This window comes from Photinus pyralis, unplaced genomic scaffold (genome assembly GCF_008802855.1).
Source record: "Photinus pyralis isolate 1611_PpyrPB1 unplaced genomic scaffold, Ppyr1.3 Ppyr1.4_LG9, whole genome shotgun sequence".
Classification (NCBI taxonomy): Eukaryota; Metazoa; Arthropoda; class Insecta; order Coleoptera; family Lampyridae; genus Photinus; species Photinus pyralis.
In genome coordinates, this window is record NW_022170878.1 from 11,053,722 (window position 1) to 11,072,391 (window position 18,670).

Sequence of the window (18,670 nt, forward strand, 5' to 3'; positions counted from 1 at the left end):
AAAGAGAGAAATCTATAACTCCACTGCTCTTACTCACTGGAGTGTCCATAAATCCCAATCTTCAATTATTATTTAATTAGATTATAATTATCAATCTATCAGTATGCGGTATTTCCAGAGGTCCTTCAACGTCCAGTACAGTTGTTCTGTCTTAATGCTGTCTAGCTCTAAAATCGATAAAACAGAATGTGCGTTGGATTGGTACGGTAACTGTTTCGCCTGTATTTCCCTTTAGTATCAAAATAATTTGGTCTAGCCTACTGATCTTCCTTGTCCGAAAAAACCGATGGTATGCACCAGTATTCTCTGAGTAAGTTTTAATTTGTTTGTTTATGCAAGTGCCTAAGATGCTTGACATGTACTAGCAGGAGCTATCTCTATTATTTCACAGTTTTGTTGTCACCTTTTTGTAAAGTGACAGATTAATGCTTGCTTCCCAAACTTTGGCATCTCAATTTACTCCAATTCCTGTATCATTTCAAATATTTGTATCATGTAGCTTCTTTCCTCCATTATTTCATCATTTTCTGTTTGTATTCCGTTGCTGCCTGGGCTTTCGATGTTCTTTAACTGAGTATATCTTATTATTTTCGTCCAGCTTCCGGAGCTCGACCTTGCATTCTTGCCTTGCCTGTGCGATAGATTCGTTTTGTAATGTTTCTCGTTTTCTCGACGTTGTTGAGTAAGATGCCTCGAATATCCGCCCATCTTCATATCTGTTTTTGATCTCCTATTAATCCCGTCTTTATCCTTACACATTTTGGTTGTCGGCGGAACCCTTTGACCTTTTTGCCCCGGTAAAATTTAAGTCTCCTTTTTTATATTTCTTCTAAGCTCGAATATTTAGCTTGTTTTTTCTTTTTCTTCGCTCGCATATTGCTTACACTTTCCGGTGCTCATCGTAATTCTGCGTAGTTTTCTCTTATTTGCTTGCAACATTTCCATCCTGTCATTTTTCTTTTTGCTGTAACCCCTCTGTGCATCAGGTCGTAACCATTGTTCCTATTTAGTCTGTCGTGGCCTGTGTAAAGCATGTTCTGTGCGCAGACTTTGATTGTCTTCTATCCACTTCACCCTTTCATTTATACTTTGGTATTTTCTTTCCTTTTAACTTTTCTTCCATGCTTTTTCAATTTTATTGCGAATGTATCCTGATACCTAATTCTGCTTGTTTCCTCTGCCTTGCATTATTATTGCTGTATAAGTTGGTATCATTTGCTTCATCTTTAATTTCCAAAAAATGTCAGAGCTAATTGGCCTTCTGTAGCGTTCTACATTCCTTAATAATTTTTCAATTATTTAAGTCAACTAAACATCGTCGATCTGGTTTCGTGTTCCGTGTGGGTGCTTCCCTAGGTCCCTTGGTGGATACTTTGTGTTGGTAGAACGTCTCTTTATCTCAAATTTTTACTCATCGCAAAATATCAGCATCTTCCGTTTTCCGTGTCCTAAATGCATACGAATTTTCCGATTGTTCGGCCTGTACATCTGTTTTCGTTTCCAACTCCCCTTTAGCATTGCAATCGCCCTACACTATTCTTAGATCGTATCTGGATTTTTTCATATAATGTCCAAATACTTCGTAAAACTTCTTTGGTCGTCTATTTCCTTCTCTTCGTCGGTGGCATGGATTTTGATCAATTATGTTTTGGATATTCCTTTATAGTCGTAAACAGCAATATTCGTCAAGGTATGGGTGTAAAACTGGTCACCGCTGTCGTTATTTATGCTTACCATGAAACCTTCCCTAACTCTTTTCTGTCTTTCCCACCACTCCCTTGAAGAAAGTATAAACCATTTAATATCATAACCTCTTTCCCTTTCTGCTATTTTCTGTAACGCTGGCTATTAATATCTATTCTGGTACTTTTGTTGTTTGTTTAAGCCTCGTTAGATTAACCTTCCTCATAAAGTCCTCATTACTTCCAGCTGCCAAAAATATACTGTTTTTCCCAATCCTTCATCTTTCGTTTCGAGACCTACGTTTTCGTCGTCAAACATCCATTTGCGTCCTTAATTCCGTTATTTTGCCTCTTTAAGTTATTCCATGTTCTTCATCCATACATATTTCACGCCGTTTACTCCAATTTTTTGTAGCCACCGTATGCGTTCCCCTTCAATTCTCTTCTTAGAAACTTTCTTACTCGTGGCCTGTACTTGCTCCTCCTGATTAGGATCGCTATCAAATGTATATATTTTTGTCATTAAGTGTAATTTATCTAAACACTTCAACTTTTTAGCTTCAAAATGTTTAGTTTGCTACCTATTACTTTAGTCTCGTGTTCCTCTTATATACGTCTTGTTTCTACTTCCAGATTCCAATTTGCGCTTCTATAAACTCCTTGACTTCTCCCATATTATTTCCTTCAATGTTATCCTATTATTACAATTTATCTTCTAGTGTTCTGTCTTGGTGTCTAGTCTCTTATGGTTAATTCTTGTCGTAAGCTTCCTTTCGCTTGCCACTCTGCCTCTTTTCTTCAGCTCCTTCTCTAAAAACCTATCTTCACCAAATTCTCTCGATTGTTCGTGTTACTCTTATTCGGCTCTGCGCTTCGATCTCCTCTTTGATTCTCCTTAACTCTTGCATCTGTAAGGTCCATCGACTGTAATCAGTTGCTCTAGTCGTTTCCCCAATACATATTGCTTATTATCGTTTTGTTTCTCTCTTTCTGCGTGGGCGGCGTCCTTGCATCACTTTGCTCTTTTTGCAGCGTCAAATTTTTCTGCTACCCTGACTTTTCCTTTCCTTCCCTCTTCTTTCCTTTAATAAAATTCTCTATGAAGCCACACTTAGTTTTCCCTCCGCTGTCATTCAGATTACCGTTTTACTCTCATTACTAACTAGTATATCAAATATTTTTCGCGAAAAAATAGTTCTGTTACTTTACAAAGGTGTGCTGTAGTACCCACTTACCGTAGCGCGCGAGCAGTAATACTGGTCAAACGGTTTTATTATGCTGTTGATGTTAAACATTAATTGTAACGTAGCTGCAGTCGTAAATTTTACGGTTATTGAAGTCACACTCCGCTATTTTTCTCACTTCACTACATTTTGCTTTAACTCGATTGTAATCCGCTTTATAAAATCGCTCAAAATATAACAACGCGGGGAGCCGTTTTTACGGTTTTCCGCCGACCTAAACCAGAATGTGGCCTGTAGAATCCATAATTTCAAACAGTTCCAAGATTGGGCTACTAGTTCAAAAGTTACAGCCCTTTGAATTTTTTTTCGAAAATGGTTTCTAGTCTATAACTTTTGATTGAGAAGTCTGATCGAAAAAGTACGAATTGTTTTGGATTCTACGCACCAACATTAATAAGAAAAAGTGTTTTCCCGAGAAATTTTGGTGTAGTCGATTTTTGGTAAAAAAGGAAGGTTATACACTGCCTTTTTTTGAGGCTCGCAAAAAAACTTGTCTCAGATCGACCCGGAAAAAAAATTTTCTTATAGAATGTGGCCTGTAGAATCCATAATTTCAAACAGTTCCAAGATTGGGCTACTAGTTCAAAAGTTACAGCCCTTTAAATTTTTTTTCGAAATTGGTTTCTAGTCTATAACTTTTGATTGAGAAGTCTGATCGAAAAAGTACGAATTGTTTTGGATTCTACGCACCAAAATTAATAAGAAAAAGTGTTTTCCCGGGAAATGTTGGTGCAGGCGATTTTTTGTAAAAAAAAGGAAGGTTAAGTATTCAAATACTATGCGAAGTATTCGAATACTAAATATTTGTGAAAGTATTTGAGTTACAAATACAAGTACTGCTTCCATAAAAGTATTTAATTACAAAGTATTTGAATACTTTAAAGGATTTGAATACTAAAAAGTATTTACAAAATCGAATACTGCCCAGCTCTGACTCGAGCCTAACTATCAATGGGAAGGGACCTAAGAACTGCCAGCGATTCCATTCAAGACCAAAGGGCCATCATTCTCTCCGACAACTTTGTCCCCGAGACCACTCCATACTTCTTCAATATAACAAATACTCTCAGAGAAGCTCGGCAGAATCAAGAGAGCGACCCCTAGAGAAGGGGAAAGTGTATGCAAATAACCATCGAAGAACCAGACCTAATGTGGCTCACCCTACACCCATTAAGTAACCAAAAGAAAGGATTTTAATTACAATTTCCAATTATAATTATTCTGGCGATTGAATCTATATGTTGTGGATTGCTATTCAGTTGGAGGATGGATTTCTGCATGTTTTTCCGATTTTTGCAGAGGGTATATTTTGGTTTTCACTAATTACGTGAATGCGGCGGCCATTTTGTCTAATCCACTCGGTTGAGATGCATTCTTTTAGGTTTTGCTGCGGAAGTTGAACAGATTAATTGTCAAAAGGTGAGTAATTTTATGGCTTAAGTTGTAGAAATCCTTCATTTCCCTTACACCCATGTTAATTACGACATTCCGCAGTACCTTATCAAGACATGCCACGACTTTTACATTTAAGCCTGTAGACCACATTTTTTCTACAGATTGTAAACGATACTTGCACCCTTATAGACAGCAGGTATTACAATACTCTCTTTGATGTTTGATTCACTGTCGCAAGATTGCTAGCTGCTTTTCATAGCGTTTTTCAGTAATCATTCTAAGCCCATATACTGTCTGTTCGCAGTCGCTTTTGTATTGGTAACTTCTTTTGAGAGATGAAGAATTTATCTCGTAAACCGCTTGAAGCTTGGGAAACTTGAACGTCACGGCAACGAAAATATCTCATGTTTTCACTAATTATTTCTTTTCATTGACGAATTAAAAGATCAAACGTTTCAGCTTGCGAAAATCCAATTAGTAGAACTTGACCTTTCATGTCCAAATCTACCTTAACCTCTCGCTTCTTTAATCGCGTCCGCTTGAAGTTAATCAAATGATTACGACTACGACATTTTTCCCCCCCGAGTGGATTAATCGAAAAGTTCCGCAAAGGGAAATAATAAACGGCGTGCCTTTTTCAGGGGGCGCTGCGTTTCCGTTCGCACGGTGTTCTATTATTCTCGGAAAATGCACGCCAACAAAAGAGGGCAAAGTATCTAATTAATAATCTCACTGATTAATAGTGTTGGAAAGAAACCTCAAACGCGACATAACATTTTATATGTTTGCTCTATCTATATATGCTCCGGTGGTTTGGTGCCACTAACAAATCGCGTTAGCAGTTGAGGTCTTGCGGCAGACGGATATGAGATTAAACCTTTGTTCTATGTATTATTGGTGATTACGCAACCATTGACTTGCCGTAGGGTAATTTAATAGGGTGCGTTTCGAAATGTGACGCACGCCAGAGGCATCATTTGAAACGGTTCGTGATATGAATTAAACTTGTCCCCCAGTCCCCTATTTCCGTTAAATCTTAAATATGAAGCATCCTTTGGCGGTCCACTGATGGTAGCCATTTTTTTCGGAAAGCGAAGTGGCCTATGGTTTTTCTTATCTCAGGATCAGTTAGTTGACCCTTACGGATGTTGTACAGGTGGGTTCTTTCTTTCTTCTTTCCGGGAGACGAGGACGGTGATGCCGACCAGCTATGGACCTTCATGCCGTCGATGAAGCGTTGGAACATAGCCGGCGCGTTCCGTAACCCAAAAGGCATCCTCGTATAACAGTGCAGGAGACGAAAGCTCTGCCTGCTGACTCCACTGCGATTTGCAAGATGGTGGTCATGAGCCGGACACGGACGTAACAAAGCACCAGCTGCGCACTTGCATGGCTACCTCGAGGCTATTGTCTCCGGAAGACCAAAGTTCCAAATGGTTCGTGGTAAAAAGAAAATATACTCGCTTTCTTTGAAAAACAAGCACCAAAATTCGCGCAGAACTAGAACATACTTTTGAAAGTCGGAGCTAACCGTTTCCAGATGGTTCCAAAAGCCCCAAGTGTTAGCGATCGACTCTAATAGCGGATTTCATACCAAAGACAAGATGGCCGTTGCTTCTTGACTTTACTTAATCAATAGCGCGAACACTCATTTATGTTGTGTGTACGACACGTCGTCCTCGGGTAATCTATTCAATTTTAGTCAATCGTCCGATTTGTCCAATGATTCAGTGAACTGGACGAACTTTCTCGAACAGAAGCTGACGAAAACTTCCAACTGGGTCATACGGCACGCAGAAATTTAATCATCTCGATTTATGTTGCGGCGCAATTAATTCCTTCACAATACCGTCACAATCGAGAGAAGTTGCGCAATTCGTCTTTTATGTACGTAAAGTGTCCAGCGGCGCGTTTGCAATTTGAGGAGAAATAAATTGCAACCGTTAATCTTTTAATGTAGACGTTTACGAGTGACGTGCTTGTAAATATGGGCCGCAATGTTAAATATTTCATTTGAAGCGGAACGGGGGCTTTACGATCAATTTCACGTTCCAAAGTAAATTATTACACTTGTCTGGAATCAATTAATAGATTTCTTATTAAATTATACGAAACTGACTAAACTAAAAACACTACAGAACACTAGAGGACAAGAATATAATAATTTGCACTCTTTTTAGGTCTAGAAGGGAGGCGCAGCCACAGATGTTGCCATTTACGAGCCCTGTTCCATAGGATGGGTAAAGCAGAAGAAGAAAACACAAGCTCTTTACTTATCCGAAACGGTGCCCATTGAAACAAAAATGCATTGTTGCAACCAAAAATTAAAACTGTAAACTAAAAGACTCCAATTACTAAGAGGGTTATTAGAAAATATTGACAATTAAACGACCAAACGGCAATCGTTGACAATTAAATTGATTCCAACTGCGAATGGCGAAATCCCAAAATGAATACACGAGATAACAAAAGTGCTTAAGAAAATGTCCGCCACTTACGTATTTAGTAAATCGATTTTATATCCTCCAAATTGAGAGAACTAACTACTTCGAGAAATACACCACAACGGGTTAATCGCCAGAAATAATATTTAAATGTACTCGTCTTGAAGAATCCGCGACTGAATATTATATAATTTGGAAAACGCAGTGGTCCTCGAACAAAAATTACAGTGACACTCAACCAATAACAGTTTATTGCAAAAATAAAACTTTTGCACTGTGTAGAAGTTGGTAGATGCCCACAGGCAGTCCCTCGGCTTATCCCAGGAAGTCTGGTACAACTAACTGTTGCCCTTTCCACGGTTCCCCACTCATTAGTGTTCACGCTTGGGTGCTTTTTACTCTGGGTTGTCGGGATTCTGGCATTGAGAAACCGTACCGTCGCACCCTCCTAACCAGTTGACTGTGACCGGGTCGAGGCAAATGATAGTTTTAAGCAGTTTTCGCTTCCGGAGTCCCAGATTACATCTTTTTTGGGCCATTCATAAGTTCCCAAGGTTGATTCGAAAAATGTATTTACATGGTCTTACATGAGTCAGGGAGAAACCTATTGTTGGTAGAGTGTTCAATATTCTTTTGTAGCAGAGGTTACTTTTCAGGGCAGGTGAATTTCAGTTTACCTTATTTCTATGGCTTTTAAGTCTACCCTCCAAACAGTTCCGATTTGGGAAACGGAATTCGATCGATTCTGGTTACTGTTGGATGGGATCATACAGATGTCGCTTAACTGGACTCGTAAGGCGGTGGTCTCGGGTTACAATGTTCTACGGAATGCACAGTGTGCGTGGTCCAAATTTCTTTCGAAGCGCATCGGCGGGTACAAAACCGAATAAGTTTATCTCTTGCGATTTCCGCTTTAGGTATCGGAACTTTTCTGTTAAGGAACTAGGTTGTTTTTCCCAATGCACGCACTGTTGCTGGTCGCGCTGTTTGATTTTCAACTTTCTTTGCACACTCGCAAATGGAACGAATAGTTTTTTCCAAACTTTTTACTTTTAGGCTTCTGATTCGCACGGTTTCTTCTCCCACCCAACCATATTATATTATATAAATATATAAATATGGATCAAGGGTCAGGGGTCAGGGGTAAGGTGTCAGGGGTCAAGGGTCAGGGGTCAGGGCTCAGGAGTCAGGGGTCAAGGGTCAATACAAATTTTAAATATATATAATTTTTTCTTTATAGAATGTGGCCTGTAGAATCCATAATTTCAAACAGTTCCAAGATTGGGCTACAATAGTTCAAAAGTTTACAGCCCTTTGAAATTTGTTTCTAGTCCTAAACTTTTGATTGAAGAAGTCTGATCGAAAAAGTACAAATTGAATTTGGATTCTACGCACCCAAATTAAATAAGAAAAGTGTTTTTCCGAGAATTTTTTGGCTGTAGTCGATTTTCCCATTTTGAACTTTATTATATTATATATATAATATATATATATATTATATATATATATATATATATATATATAGGTCAAGGATCCAAGGGGTCAGGGGTCAAGGGTAGGGGTCAAGGGTTCTTGGGGTCCAGGGCTTCAGGAGTTCAAGGTCAAGGGTCAATACAAATTTTGACTATATATATATATAACGTTTAAATGGCTGTAACTTTTGATCTAGTAATCCAATCTTGGAACTGTTTGAAAATTAATGGCTTCTACGGCCCAAACTTATAAGAAAAATGTTTCCCGTCGATCTCAGACAATTTTTTTTTTCAAAAAAAGGCAGTGTATAACCTTCCTTTTTTACCAAAAATCGACTGCACCAAAATTTCTCGGGAAAACACTTTTTGTTATTAATTTGGGTGCGTAGAATCCAATACAATTCGTACTTTTTCGATTAGACTTCTCAATCAAAAGTTATGGACTAAATAAAAATTTCATTTATTTATTTGTTTAACCCGACACCATACCGAATAAGAACATTCCAATTACATGGCACTGGGACTCTGGACATGCATCAGGGCATTTATGTGCTTTGTTCCTTAAAGATGCAGGGAAAGTCTTTTCTGGCATAATCGGAACGAAAAACCGTTTTTTACTTCATCTCACATTTTGAAATTAAAATTGACGTCCCTTCAGGGCGCCACGAAATGAAGATAAGCCCCAAGTTGGGGCGCCAACATATGTATTCTGCCGTCGTGATTGCCGTAAATTTATTTCGCAATAAATGTGTCTTTATTTATGATGTAATTTTTAGTAAGTGGGCAAATAGAAAGTTACCAACTTTACTGACCAGGAAAACACAAAACAACATACCTCTTTACATTTTCATTACCCACCGTAACCTACTTACACAGAGCAGTAGAGTAAACAATAAAAGTTGGTAACCGCAAAGTTTATTACGGGGCACAAGGGAATAAGAACAGACGGTGAACTGTGGGTAATTAGTTTTTAAAAAACAAGTACCCGCGATACTTCTCCAGAAAGTTGGTCAAAACGTCTCGAAAAGTTGCTTTTCACGTTTTCAAAGCTCTAATTAAATGATGCAAACCTCAAATATTCGGTGCTCTCTTTCTTCGTTTAATTTTTGTTTACGATTTTAATAAAACGCTCGCCGCCGTACCGGCAAGAACGTATATTACATTCATCCAGAATTATTGTTTTCCACACGCTACGAATGTGTAATATGAAAATTTCGCGAAGCGTGAAGGGATACGGGATCCGAACACGCGAAATCTGAAAAAGTTTTTAATCAGCAGTTAACATTCTGAATCCTCTTAACCCCACAATTTCCTCACAGCAATAACAAACGTAAGGTCATTTACCATATTAACCCCTTCGAGAAGGCGGACCCCACTCAAAGGCTCTTTTAAGTCTACTACATAAATTGAGTTTTACAAGCTCGGGTCGAAATTCCATTTAATCTTTTCGGGTGAGTTGAAATCCATAATTATTAATTGATACCTGAACGGTAAATTGGATTAAAATACACAAAGGAAGTTTAACATCGTCCGTTGGATTTAATTTTAGTTCTAAAACTGGATTTACTTAAGCAAAAAAGAGATCGCGTTGATTTTCTATTCGTCATTTATGGAGTTATAATGGCGTGTCGAGGAAATTGCGTTTATTTCCTTATAAGCTGGAAATTGTCCGGAAAGAATGAGCGGCCCTGAAGAGGACGGGCCGAGTACATTTTTTTTCTTCCCCTTCAGGTGCAACTCCCTGATCTGCTGAGGTGCTATTGTTATGTTCGGAGGGTCATTAGGTAGTACTTTTAATAACAACCATTTCTTCTATTAACTATTTACTTATACGTGTCTCTTCTTGGAAGGTTCGTAGTCATCTCTGTTCTCGTTATTACATTTTAAGTCACCCACCTAAGTAGGTTGTCTACTTGACAATTTCAGCAACGATCGGCAATCAATGCAATATCTACAAGTGCGTTTACATAACCTGTGGATATGACACAATACCTCCCTTCATTAAAAAGATAAACGTAGCTTTATCTACTCTGACTTATGCCCAGTTTCTCCAATGTATCTTAAGCTCTACTTGAATCTTAAGATCGCCTTAAATCTTAAGTCTATCTTAAAACGTTGCACCAACGCAAATCTGCATCTTATATTCACAAAGGCAGCCTTACATTTAAGTCGTGAAAATCTGCGACTTAAGTCGGCATTATTGTTAGTGAAGTTGAAAATGAGTGGCATTTTGTCTTTCAAACGTCACTTTTCAAAATGGAATTGATCGATGTCGATGATGTCGATGTGGTTGATATGGTAGACATAGTAGAAAATATTCGAATACCACGGCAAATTCACATTAGGAGAAATTTATTTAATATTTATTCTAATGTTGAATTTTTTCGACGATTTCGACTCGAAAAAGGGACTGCTTTATATTTATTGGAGAAAATAGAACATAGACTAGAGTACTTCCATAACAGGTAAGTACACATCATTCATAGGTTTGTTTCACGTTTGTATACTTACCTACATATAATGCTTTTTGTGACTATTGTATAGTGCGAATTCAAGGTGTACAATAATGTTTTTTGAAATTCAGGAATAATTCCATCAGTCCCATGAATCAACTTTTGCTAACGTTAAGAGCTTATGCCAGTGCAGGGCATTTTGTTGCTGTTGGAGACTTTGTGCATGCAGACAAGTCAACAGTATGTAAAATTGTTTCAAAAGTTTCAAGGCTCATAGCATCAATTGCAAGGGAATTTATATACATGCCTCGAAATGAAGTTGAAATTGCAAGTGCTCAGAATAAATTTTACGACATTGCTGGTTTCCCTAGAGTCATTGGGGCAATAGATGGATGTCATATAAAAATTCAATCACAAGGTACTTACTACACTATTTTTTTCACATTATTTTTAGTATTATACTTTACATTCGCTCATTTCTACAAATAAGAATTTAATTTAAAGGTGGAGCTGATGCTGAAATATATCGAAACAGAAAGGGATATTTCTCTGTAAATGTGCAAGCCGTTACAAGTGCTGACCTGTTATTCCAAGATATCGTCGCACGTTGGCCAGGTTCGACGCACGATACCACCATTTTTAGAAATTCACGATTAATGCATAGATTCAATAATGGAGACTTTGGAAATAGTATCTTGTTGGGTAAATAGCACTTTTTTCAATATTAATTTACAATCGCTACTTACTTTTTAGGAGATAGCGGTTATATGAATCTTTCATATCTATTTACACCTTTTCTGAATGTTCAGAACGATGGTGAAAGAAACTACAACAGAAGTCACGTTCAAAGTAGAGTCAAGGTAGAAAATCTATTTGGTGTTTGGAAAAGAAGATTTCCTATAATAGCGTATGGATGTAGAATGAAGCTAGAAAATGTACTTTGTGTTATTGTGGCTACAGCAGTTTTGCACAATTTGGCTCGTTTGAGGGGAGAACCAGAACCACCTATTGAAAATTTAATTATGGAACACGAGCTTCAGCAAGCAATTCGAGATGGAGATATTCCTTTAGCCGCCGAAGAAAATGATTTAGGCTATGATTATAGAAGACATTTAGTAGATATATATTTTTCTAGATTGTAATTTTCGTATTTTGCAAGTTTAAAGATAAATTATATTACATATTAACATACCTACTACAATAAACATTTTTTATTAAAATTGAAAATACGTACTTATACTTATTTAAATGAATTCATTCTTCGAAAAAATACTAGATTTATTTTATGGCAACATTTACTTGGAACAAGAGCACTTCCCAATTTCCTCTTCCATTAAGTAAATTTTTTTCTTGTGCTCAACTTCCATGGCATGTAACATTTTCTTGTGCTCCTTTTCTTGCAAAAGAATTTCTTTTTGAATTTGTAGTACTTCAATTTTAGCTCTTTCTGTAGGTCCCAGGTCTGCGTTAATTTTAGGTCTCCTTCGAGCAGACCAACGAGTGCCTCGTAAAAGTGTGGGCGTGGGCTCTTCGTAAGTAAGCAGAACGTTTTGATTGCACAGTTCAGTTTCATCATGTGTTTGTTCTAAAGGTGTAATCGAAGGTGTACTGGATGTACACGGTATTTCTATGTTAATTTCTTCTTGATTGGGCTTGGAAGATATCAAAATCGGCATTCCAAGAATATCCTCTGCTGGATGATCTAATATAGGTTCTACAAAATATAAAAATACTTGTATCTATGTGTGCCTCACTAAAAATATAATTAATGGAAATTCGAGTGTAAATTTTACCTTTCATTACATCAGAATCAAATTCATTTCTTAGACCAAGGACTGTCTTCTTATTTATTATATCCAAAACCAATTGTTCATTTGCTTCACAATTTTTCGAAGAAAGTGCAGGAGCAACTCCTCCACCAGTTTTGTAAAGCTCCTGCCTTTCTAGTGCCGCCTTTTTTCTTGAGTCCTGCTTCATATTGCTCCACTGCTTCCGTAAAGAATTGGCGTCACGAAAGACGTTGAAACACTTTTTATTAAAATTTTGCTCAATAATTTTCCAAACGTCATCTTTTTGATGGTTTGAAACGGCGTTTGTATCTTTATTTTCGATGATATTTTTATTTGAATCAACCAAATGAATTAATAGTTTTTTTTCTTCTTGAGTGTAATTCACTCTTTTTTTATTAGAATGCATGTTGGCCGATGTCTAACAAGTTCGGTGCACGGTTCGGTGGGGCAATGACGAGTAACTCACAGAATAAGGCCTTATTCTGTGGAGTAACTATCAAGTTTGACAGTTTGCAATTATTAGGTACCTACCTTCGGTAACGCGATTCATTAGTAAAATTGGCATTCATTTGATAAAATTCTGTGTTGCCAGATCGTTTCAGACAAATTCTGATGCTTAGCTAAGATGCGAACTTAAAATTTTGGTGCAACGTAATTTAATTTTAAGGACGCCTTACAATTAAGACCGCCTTGCCTAAGGTACAGCTTATATTTTGTTGGAGAAACCGGGCATTAAAGATAATTAATAAGAATTTTTTTTTCCATTTTGTGGAGAGAGGACTGGCCATTCACCCCCTCCTTTTTAAACAATAACGTTATTGATTAAATTCTATCTTATATTATATTCCTACTTCCTAGCCTACCTTCCTTACAATACTACTAAATTCCTAATAACAGATTCCTATGTTATAACATTTTTTATACAAAATATTTCCTAAGCCTATTCTTATGAACTAAACTAGTATTATTATTACATGGATTAAAAATTAAAACGTTATGGTCATGAATTTCTTTAACAATGTATGGACCCTTATACATTGCGTCATGTTTCCTTCTGCTGTTATTTACTAACAGTACTTTATCATCGATATTTAACCAAATTTTGTTAATCTTATTGTCATAATACATTTTGGTTTTTAATTTGTTGAAATTCAAATAATCTTGAACTCTCTTATGAGCTAATTGTAATCTGTATTTGACTTCTTTCGCAAATGTATCTACATTGTAAATAGGTTCAATCGAATTACCGTTAAGAAAATCAAATAATGATGTTTGTTTACCAAAAATTAGTTCAAATGGAGTATAGTTATCAACTGCTGTACTAGGTGTAGTATTATAGCAATAGGTGAAATATCGTAAGTATTCATCCCATTGATATAACATTTCATCTGAATAAGATCTCAAATATTCATTAAGAACACGGTGATTTCGTTCAATTGTTCCTACTGTTTCATGTCTATAAGCTGTAGATGTTTTATGATCTATGTCAAGTAATTTAAGTAACTCAGAAAGAACTTCGTTTTTAAATTCAGATCCTAAATTTGTTCTAACTTCTTTCATTGTTCCAAAAATCAAAATAAAATTATTATAAATTGCTCTTGCGACTGTAGAAGCTTCTTTATTGGGTATGGGAATAGTCACAAGATATTTAGTTAAATCACAAATGAGAGTTATGGCATATTTATTACCTCTATCTGATTTATGGACCAATTGTATCTAAGATTACAATATCGAATGGTTTGCATGGTGTAGTGGTGAGTGCTAAAGGTTCTCTTACTTTATGTTTAGGTTTATTTATTTGACATTTATGGCAATTCCTAACATATAATGCCACATCTTTGGACATATTTTTCCAATAATAAAGGTTTCTTAACTTTGCATATAATCTTTTCTGGCCACAATGAGCTCCTTGTAATGGATTGTCGTGATATGTTTTTAATAAAGTTTCCTTTTCAGTTTTATCGTATATGATACTAACTTTATTTGTGATAATTATTTCACACTTATTTATTATATTTGATCCCAGTTCCTTAAAACTTTGAATACTAAATAAAGAAAATATTGCATCTGCACATGAAATCTGTAGTTTTTCTATATTCAGTTTACCGACTTCTTTATTAAGTCTTGATAGTATCAACTGTAAAGCTGATAAATCATTAGCAAGTGATATAGTTAAACTAAATTGATTTATTCTTTGACGTCTTTTAAATATATTACATATAATATCTATAATATTTGCAGATTTATTATTTATTGTATTAGTATCAGAATTTCTGATTATTTTAAATTGAATATTAGGAAGTTTTCTGACTTCATAATTATTAATAGTTTCATATACTGTCATTGGTATGGTTACCTTTTCATTCACATCTTGTGTGTTCTTTGCATGATTAGGTTTAGTACTCATAGATCGAGTTGTCATTTTTAATATGTTAACGTTATCTTGAATTTTCTTAATTTCTGACATATCAATTCTAGACAATGCGTCCGCACCAACATTGTCCTTTCCAGGAATGTATTCAATTTCGAAATCATATTCTGAAATATCCATACGCATTCGAGCTAATTTAGACGTAGGATCTTTTAAAGAAAATAAATAAGATAAAGGCTTGTGGTCTGATCGAACTGTGAATCTTGAACCAAAAATGTATGGATTGAAGAACTTTATAGCCCAATGAATAGCTGTTAATTCTTTTTCTATAGTTGATTTGTTAAGTTCTCCTTTTGTAAAACTTTTTGACGCATAAGATATGGGGTGGTCTTCGCCATTAATTTTCTGCGAAAGTATAGCACCTGTTCCATATTTTGCTGCATCAACCGTTATAATAAATGGTTTTGAGAAATCAGGGTATTGAAGAATTGGAGGTTCACAAAGAAATGATTTAAGTTGATTAAAAGCTAATTTACATTCATGTCCATCTTAATTCACATTTTTTCCTTGTTAATTTATTTAATGGATATGCAATGCTCGAAAAATTAGGAATGAATCTTCTATAGTAATTACAAAATGCAATAAAACGTTTGTTTGCATCCTTATCTTTAGGTTGAGGGTAATTTCGGATAATTTCAAATTTCGAATCGTCTGGTAATATTCCTTTATCAGTACATTTGTGCCCTAAATAAGTAACTTCGTTTTTAAAGAATTGACATTTAGAGGGATTTAATTTAAGATTAAATTTTCTACAAGTTTTAAAAACTTCTTTAAGATTTTTCAAATGATGATTTTCAGAAGATCCTAGCACTATTAAATCATCTAGGTATAAAAAACAAGATGATGGTGATAAACCCGAAAAAGCAATTGACATCATTCTCTGAAAAGAATTTGGAGCAACGTTAAGTCCAAATGGCAAAACTGTATACTGAAAACTACCTTGATCTGTACTAAATGAAGTAATATTTCGAGAATCTGGATGTAATTTGACTTGATGAAATCCTGAAAATAAATCTAAGACTGAAAAATATTTTGCTCTACCTAAGTTATCTAAAATGTCATCGACGCGTGGTAATGGGAATTTATCTGGAATTAATTTTTTATTAATTAATCTAAAATCAATACACATCCTCCATTTCCTCTCACCGTTTATGGATTTCTTAGGTACTAAAATCACTGGGGAATTGTATGCAGATCTACTATGCTCTATTATACCCGATTTTAACATTTTATCTACCTGCTTATTAATTTCCTTTTTATAAAAATAAGGTAATCTATAATTTTTAATATAAACTGGGGAATTATCAGTAAGGCGTAGTTTTTGCTCATAAAAATTATTGACTGAAACCCTATCCTCCTCTAATGCAAATATATCTGCAAATTCATCACATAAACCTTTAACTTTACCCAAATTATAGTTGTTATTTGCTTGTGATAATTTCGACCAAACTTTCTCTTTTCTATCGGATGTTTCTTCACTAAAATAATAAATATCAAATTTGGATATATCTTCTGTAATTAATCTTATGTTATTATTTAAAATTATCGGTTTATCAGTGATATTTAGAACTCTCAAAATTGGATTTTTAGATGAAGTAATAGTTCTCGCAATAAAAACACCTGGAGCTAATTCTTGTGATTCTATAACCTTATCAGTACCTTTAAGTTTAAAAGATCTAAATACCTCACATCTGGGTGGAATTACTATTGCATCCTGATCTGGACCTTGATGTATCGCTAAGCTAACCTCAAAATATGGAAATTTTATTGTAAAAATCATTGTTTCATAATCAAGGTTGCAATAATATTTCTTTATAAAATCTTTACCCAAAATTCCATCCGCTGGGATTGGGAAAGTTTCCTCTACTACCTGAAATGTATGTTCAAAAGCATGGGAATTAACTGAAAGTGGTGAGATTACTGAACCAATTGATGTAACAGTGTTCTCTGTTATTCCTTTTATATTTAAGTAATTTTCCTTATTAACTGAATTATTATCCGTTATAGATCCACTATTAATAACTGATATATCTGCCTGAGTATCTACTAGAAAACTTAAATTCGAATGAGATTGCGGAGAGTAAATAATGACATAATCAGAATAAGATAAATTCATGTGAAAAATATTAACATCTCTGTAGTTTAATTGTTTCCCAGAGGGTGCGGCTCTGGGTTTTGCCCGTTTCCCGAATTCTGATATACCCTAATATTTGGATGTTTGGAGTAACCTCTACCCCTACTATTATTTTCGTTAAAATGGTTAGGCCTATATGCGTTAAAGTTAAAATTTCTTCCATTACTGTCACGGTTAAAGTTTGTGCGGTCATTTCCTCTAAACTGATTTCCTCTATAATGATTTGTTGCTGTACCGCCGTGGAACATTTCTATTATACGCTAAAATTTGCCTATCCGTTACCTCATCACTAATTTCAACTACAAATTTTGCAAGTACTTCCTTATGATTGTTAAAATTTCCACTGGCAAGAACTGATTTTACCAGATCCGATCTAGCAGACTTTCTACAAGTTTCAACCATTTTCCTTACCACCATTGATTCAGCTTTTGAATCCGAGGTTCCTTCCATTATTAATGAACGTTTTAAACATTCGGCTAATACCTCTGCCTCCTTAGTGAAGGTTTCTAAACTTTTCCTATCCGTTCTTAACGCTAGAAGCCTAGCTTCTATTACCTCAGAAGAATCTGGTTTAAATTCGACCTTTATCACATCATCCTGGAATCAGAAGTTGACCAAATGTCGTACGTATTGCCCTACTATTCTCCCCATCTGTTTAAGGATACGGGACTATAGCTTGGCTCGAAGACAATAACATTAACTTGCAGCTGCTCGGATGGTCTTTTCTTGTATTTACACCTTCATTCTTGATCACGTAACTTTTAAAACGAAATTCGATGTGTAAAAACTTTTTGCAACAACATTAAACTTGTTTTTTCTTGTTTTTTTTTGTTGAGGGCTATTACGTTCCTTTTTTAAATTGTATAACTGGCTGGACTACCGGTACCGAAATTAGAGTCACAGACAATTACACCTCTGTCAAAATAACCCGAGACCGCCCTGTTTACTCTTCATTGTTCATTCTTCCTATTTCAGCAAAAACCACCTCCTAACAAAATCAACATAACTTCGTTATGCTCGATGACACTCGACAGAATTAATGAACACTGCATCGCTATATCTGCAACGTGACATTGTTTGTCGAAAAATCAATTAATTCTTGTGCGACAACAACAGTTTATTCAACACCTCATCAGATAAAACTTTAAACTTACGTAAAAATTTGAATTTAGATTACAATACAAAAAAATTAATATAGATATAATAGAACACAAATAATATACAATTAACAATAATAATTATAACTTGAATTATGTTAGATACAAGATGTTCTGACTACCATTTCCGATTATTCAGACCAAAATGCCACTACACGGTGGTTCGCTTTTACCTTCGGCACTGTTTTCGATTAGAGAAACCGCCATGTAGTTTGCACAACAACATAGAATATATTTAAAAAACGCACACACGAAGTAATATCATTATATAAAACACACGCCTTGTTTTCAGAAGAACCGATAGGGAATCGATGTTTAGGAGGCGAAGACAGATTTTAGTTAATCTTTTTTACCAATCCCTAAAATTAAACTCGAAAATTTTGACAAGTCCTGAAACATATTTCAAATATACCCTCAAAATTTTGCAGAAAGATTTTAATTAAACATTTTTATTGAGGTTTGGGGCCC

General features: G+C 35.5%; 2 protein-coding genes across 3 annotated transcripts; one reads left to right on the plus strand and one right to left on the minus strand.

Annotated features, from left to right (window-relative positions):
* The first annotated feature begins 10,476 nt into the window (after nt 1-10,476).
* Nucleotides 10,477-11,841, plus strand: LOC116180140 (putative nuclease HARBI1). Of its 2 annotated transcripts, none has more exons than XM_031500001.1 (4): nt 10,477-10,702; nt 10,822-11,108; nt 11,195-11,392; nt 11,444-11,841. In XM_031500001.1, the coding sequence occupies exons 1-4, from the start codon at nt 10,494-10,496 to the stop codon at nt 11,830-11,832; spliced, it is 1,083 nt and encodes a 360-aa protein (XP_031355861.1). In that variant the 5' UTR covers nt 10,477-10,493; the 3' UTR covers nt 11,833-11,841. The 2 variants fall into 2 exon arrangements, with proteins under 2 accessions (XP_031355861.1, XP_031355862.1); XM_031500002.1 differs by lacking the exon at nt 10,477-10,702 and having other exon boundaries at nt 10,872-10,930; nt 10,981-11,108.
* A 114-nt stretch (nt 11,842-11,955) lies between these two features.
* Nucleotides 11,956-12,922, minus strand: LOC116180146. The gene is made up of 2 exons (XM_031500007.1): nt 12,484-12,922; nt 11,956-12,404 (listed from the first exon to the last, which is right to left on the minus strand). Exons 1-2 carry the CDS (start codon nt 12,884-12,886, stop codon nt 11,986-11,988), a joined length of 822 nt encoding a protein of 273 aa, XP_031355867.1. The 5' UTR covers nt 12,887-12,922; the 3' UTR covers nt 11,956-11,985.
* Nucleotides 12,923-18,670: the final 5,748 nt, after the last annotated feature.

Excerpts from the sequence above, each read along its gene's own strand:
- LOC116180140 (XM_031500001.1), top strand. The coding sequence starts at position 10,494 with ATGGAATTGATCGATGTCGATGATGTCGATGTGGTTGATATGGTAGAC. Across the intron at positions 10,703-10,821 it reads CTAGAGTACTTCCATAACAG|GAATAATTCCATCAGTCCCA; the intron begins GTAAGTACACAT and ends TTTGAAATTCAG. Across the intron at positions 11,393-11,443 it reads TGGAAATAGTATCTTGTTGG|GAGATAGCGGTTATATGAAT; the intron begins GTAAATAGCACT and ends CTTACTTTTTAG.
- LOC116180146 (XM_031500007.1), bottom strand. The coding sequence starts at position 12,886 with ATGCATTCTAATAAAAAAAGAGTGAATTACACTCAAGAAGAAAAAAAA. Across the intron at positions 12,405-12,483 it reads TGATTCTGATGTAATGAAAG|AACCTATATTAGATCATCCA; the intron begins GTAAAATTTACA and ends TATATTTTGTAG.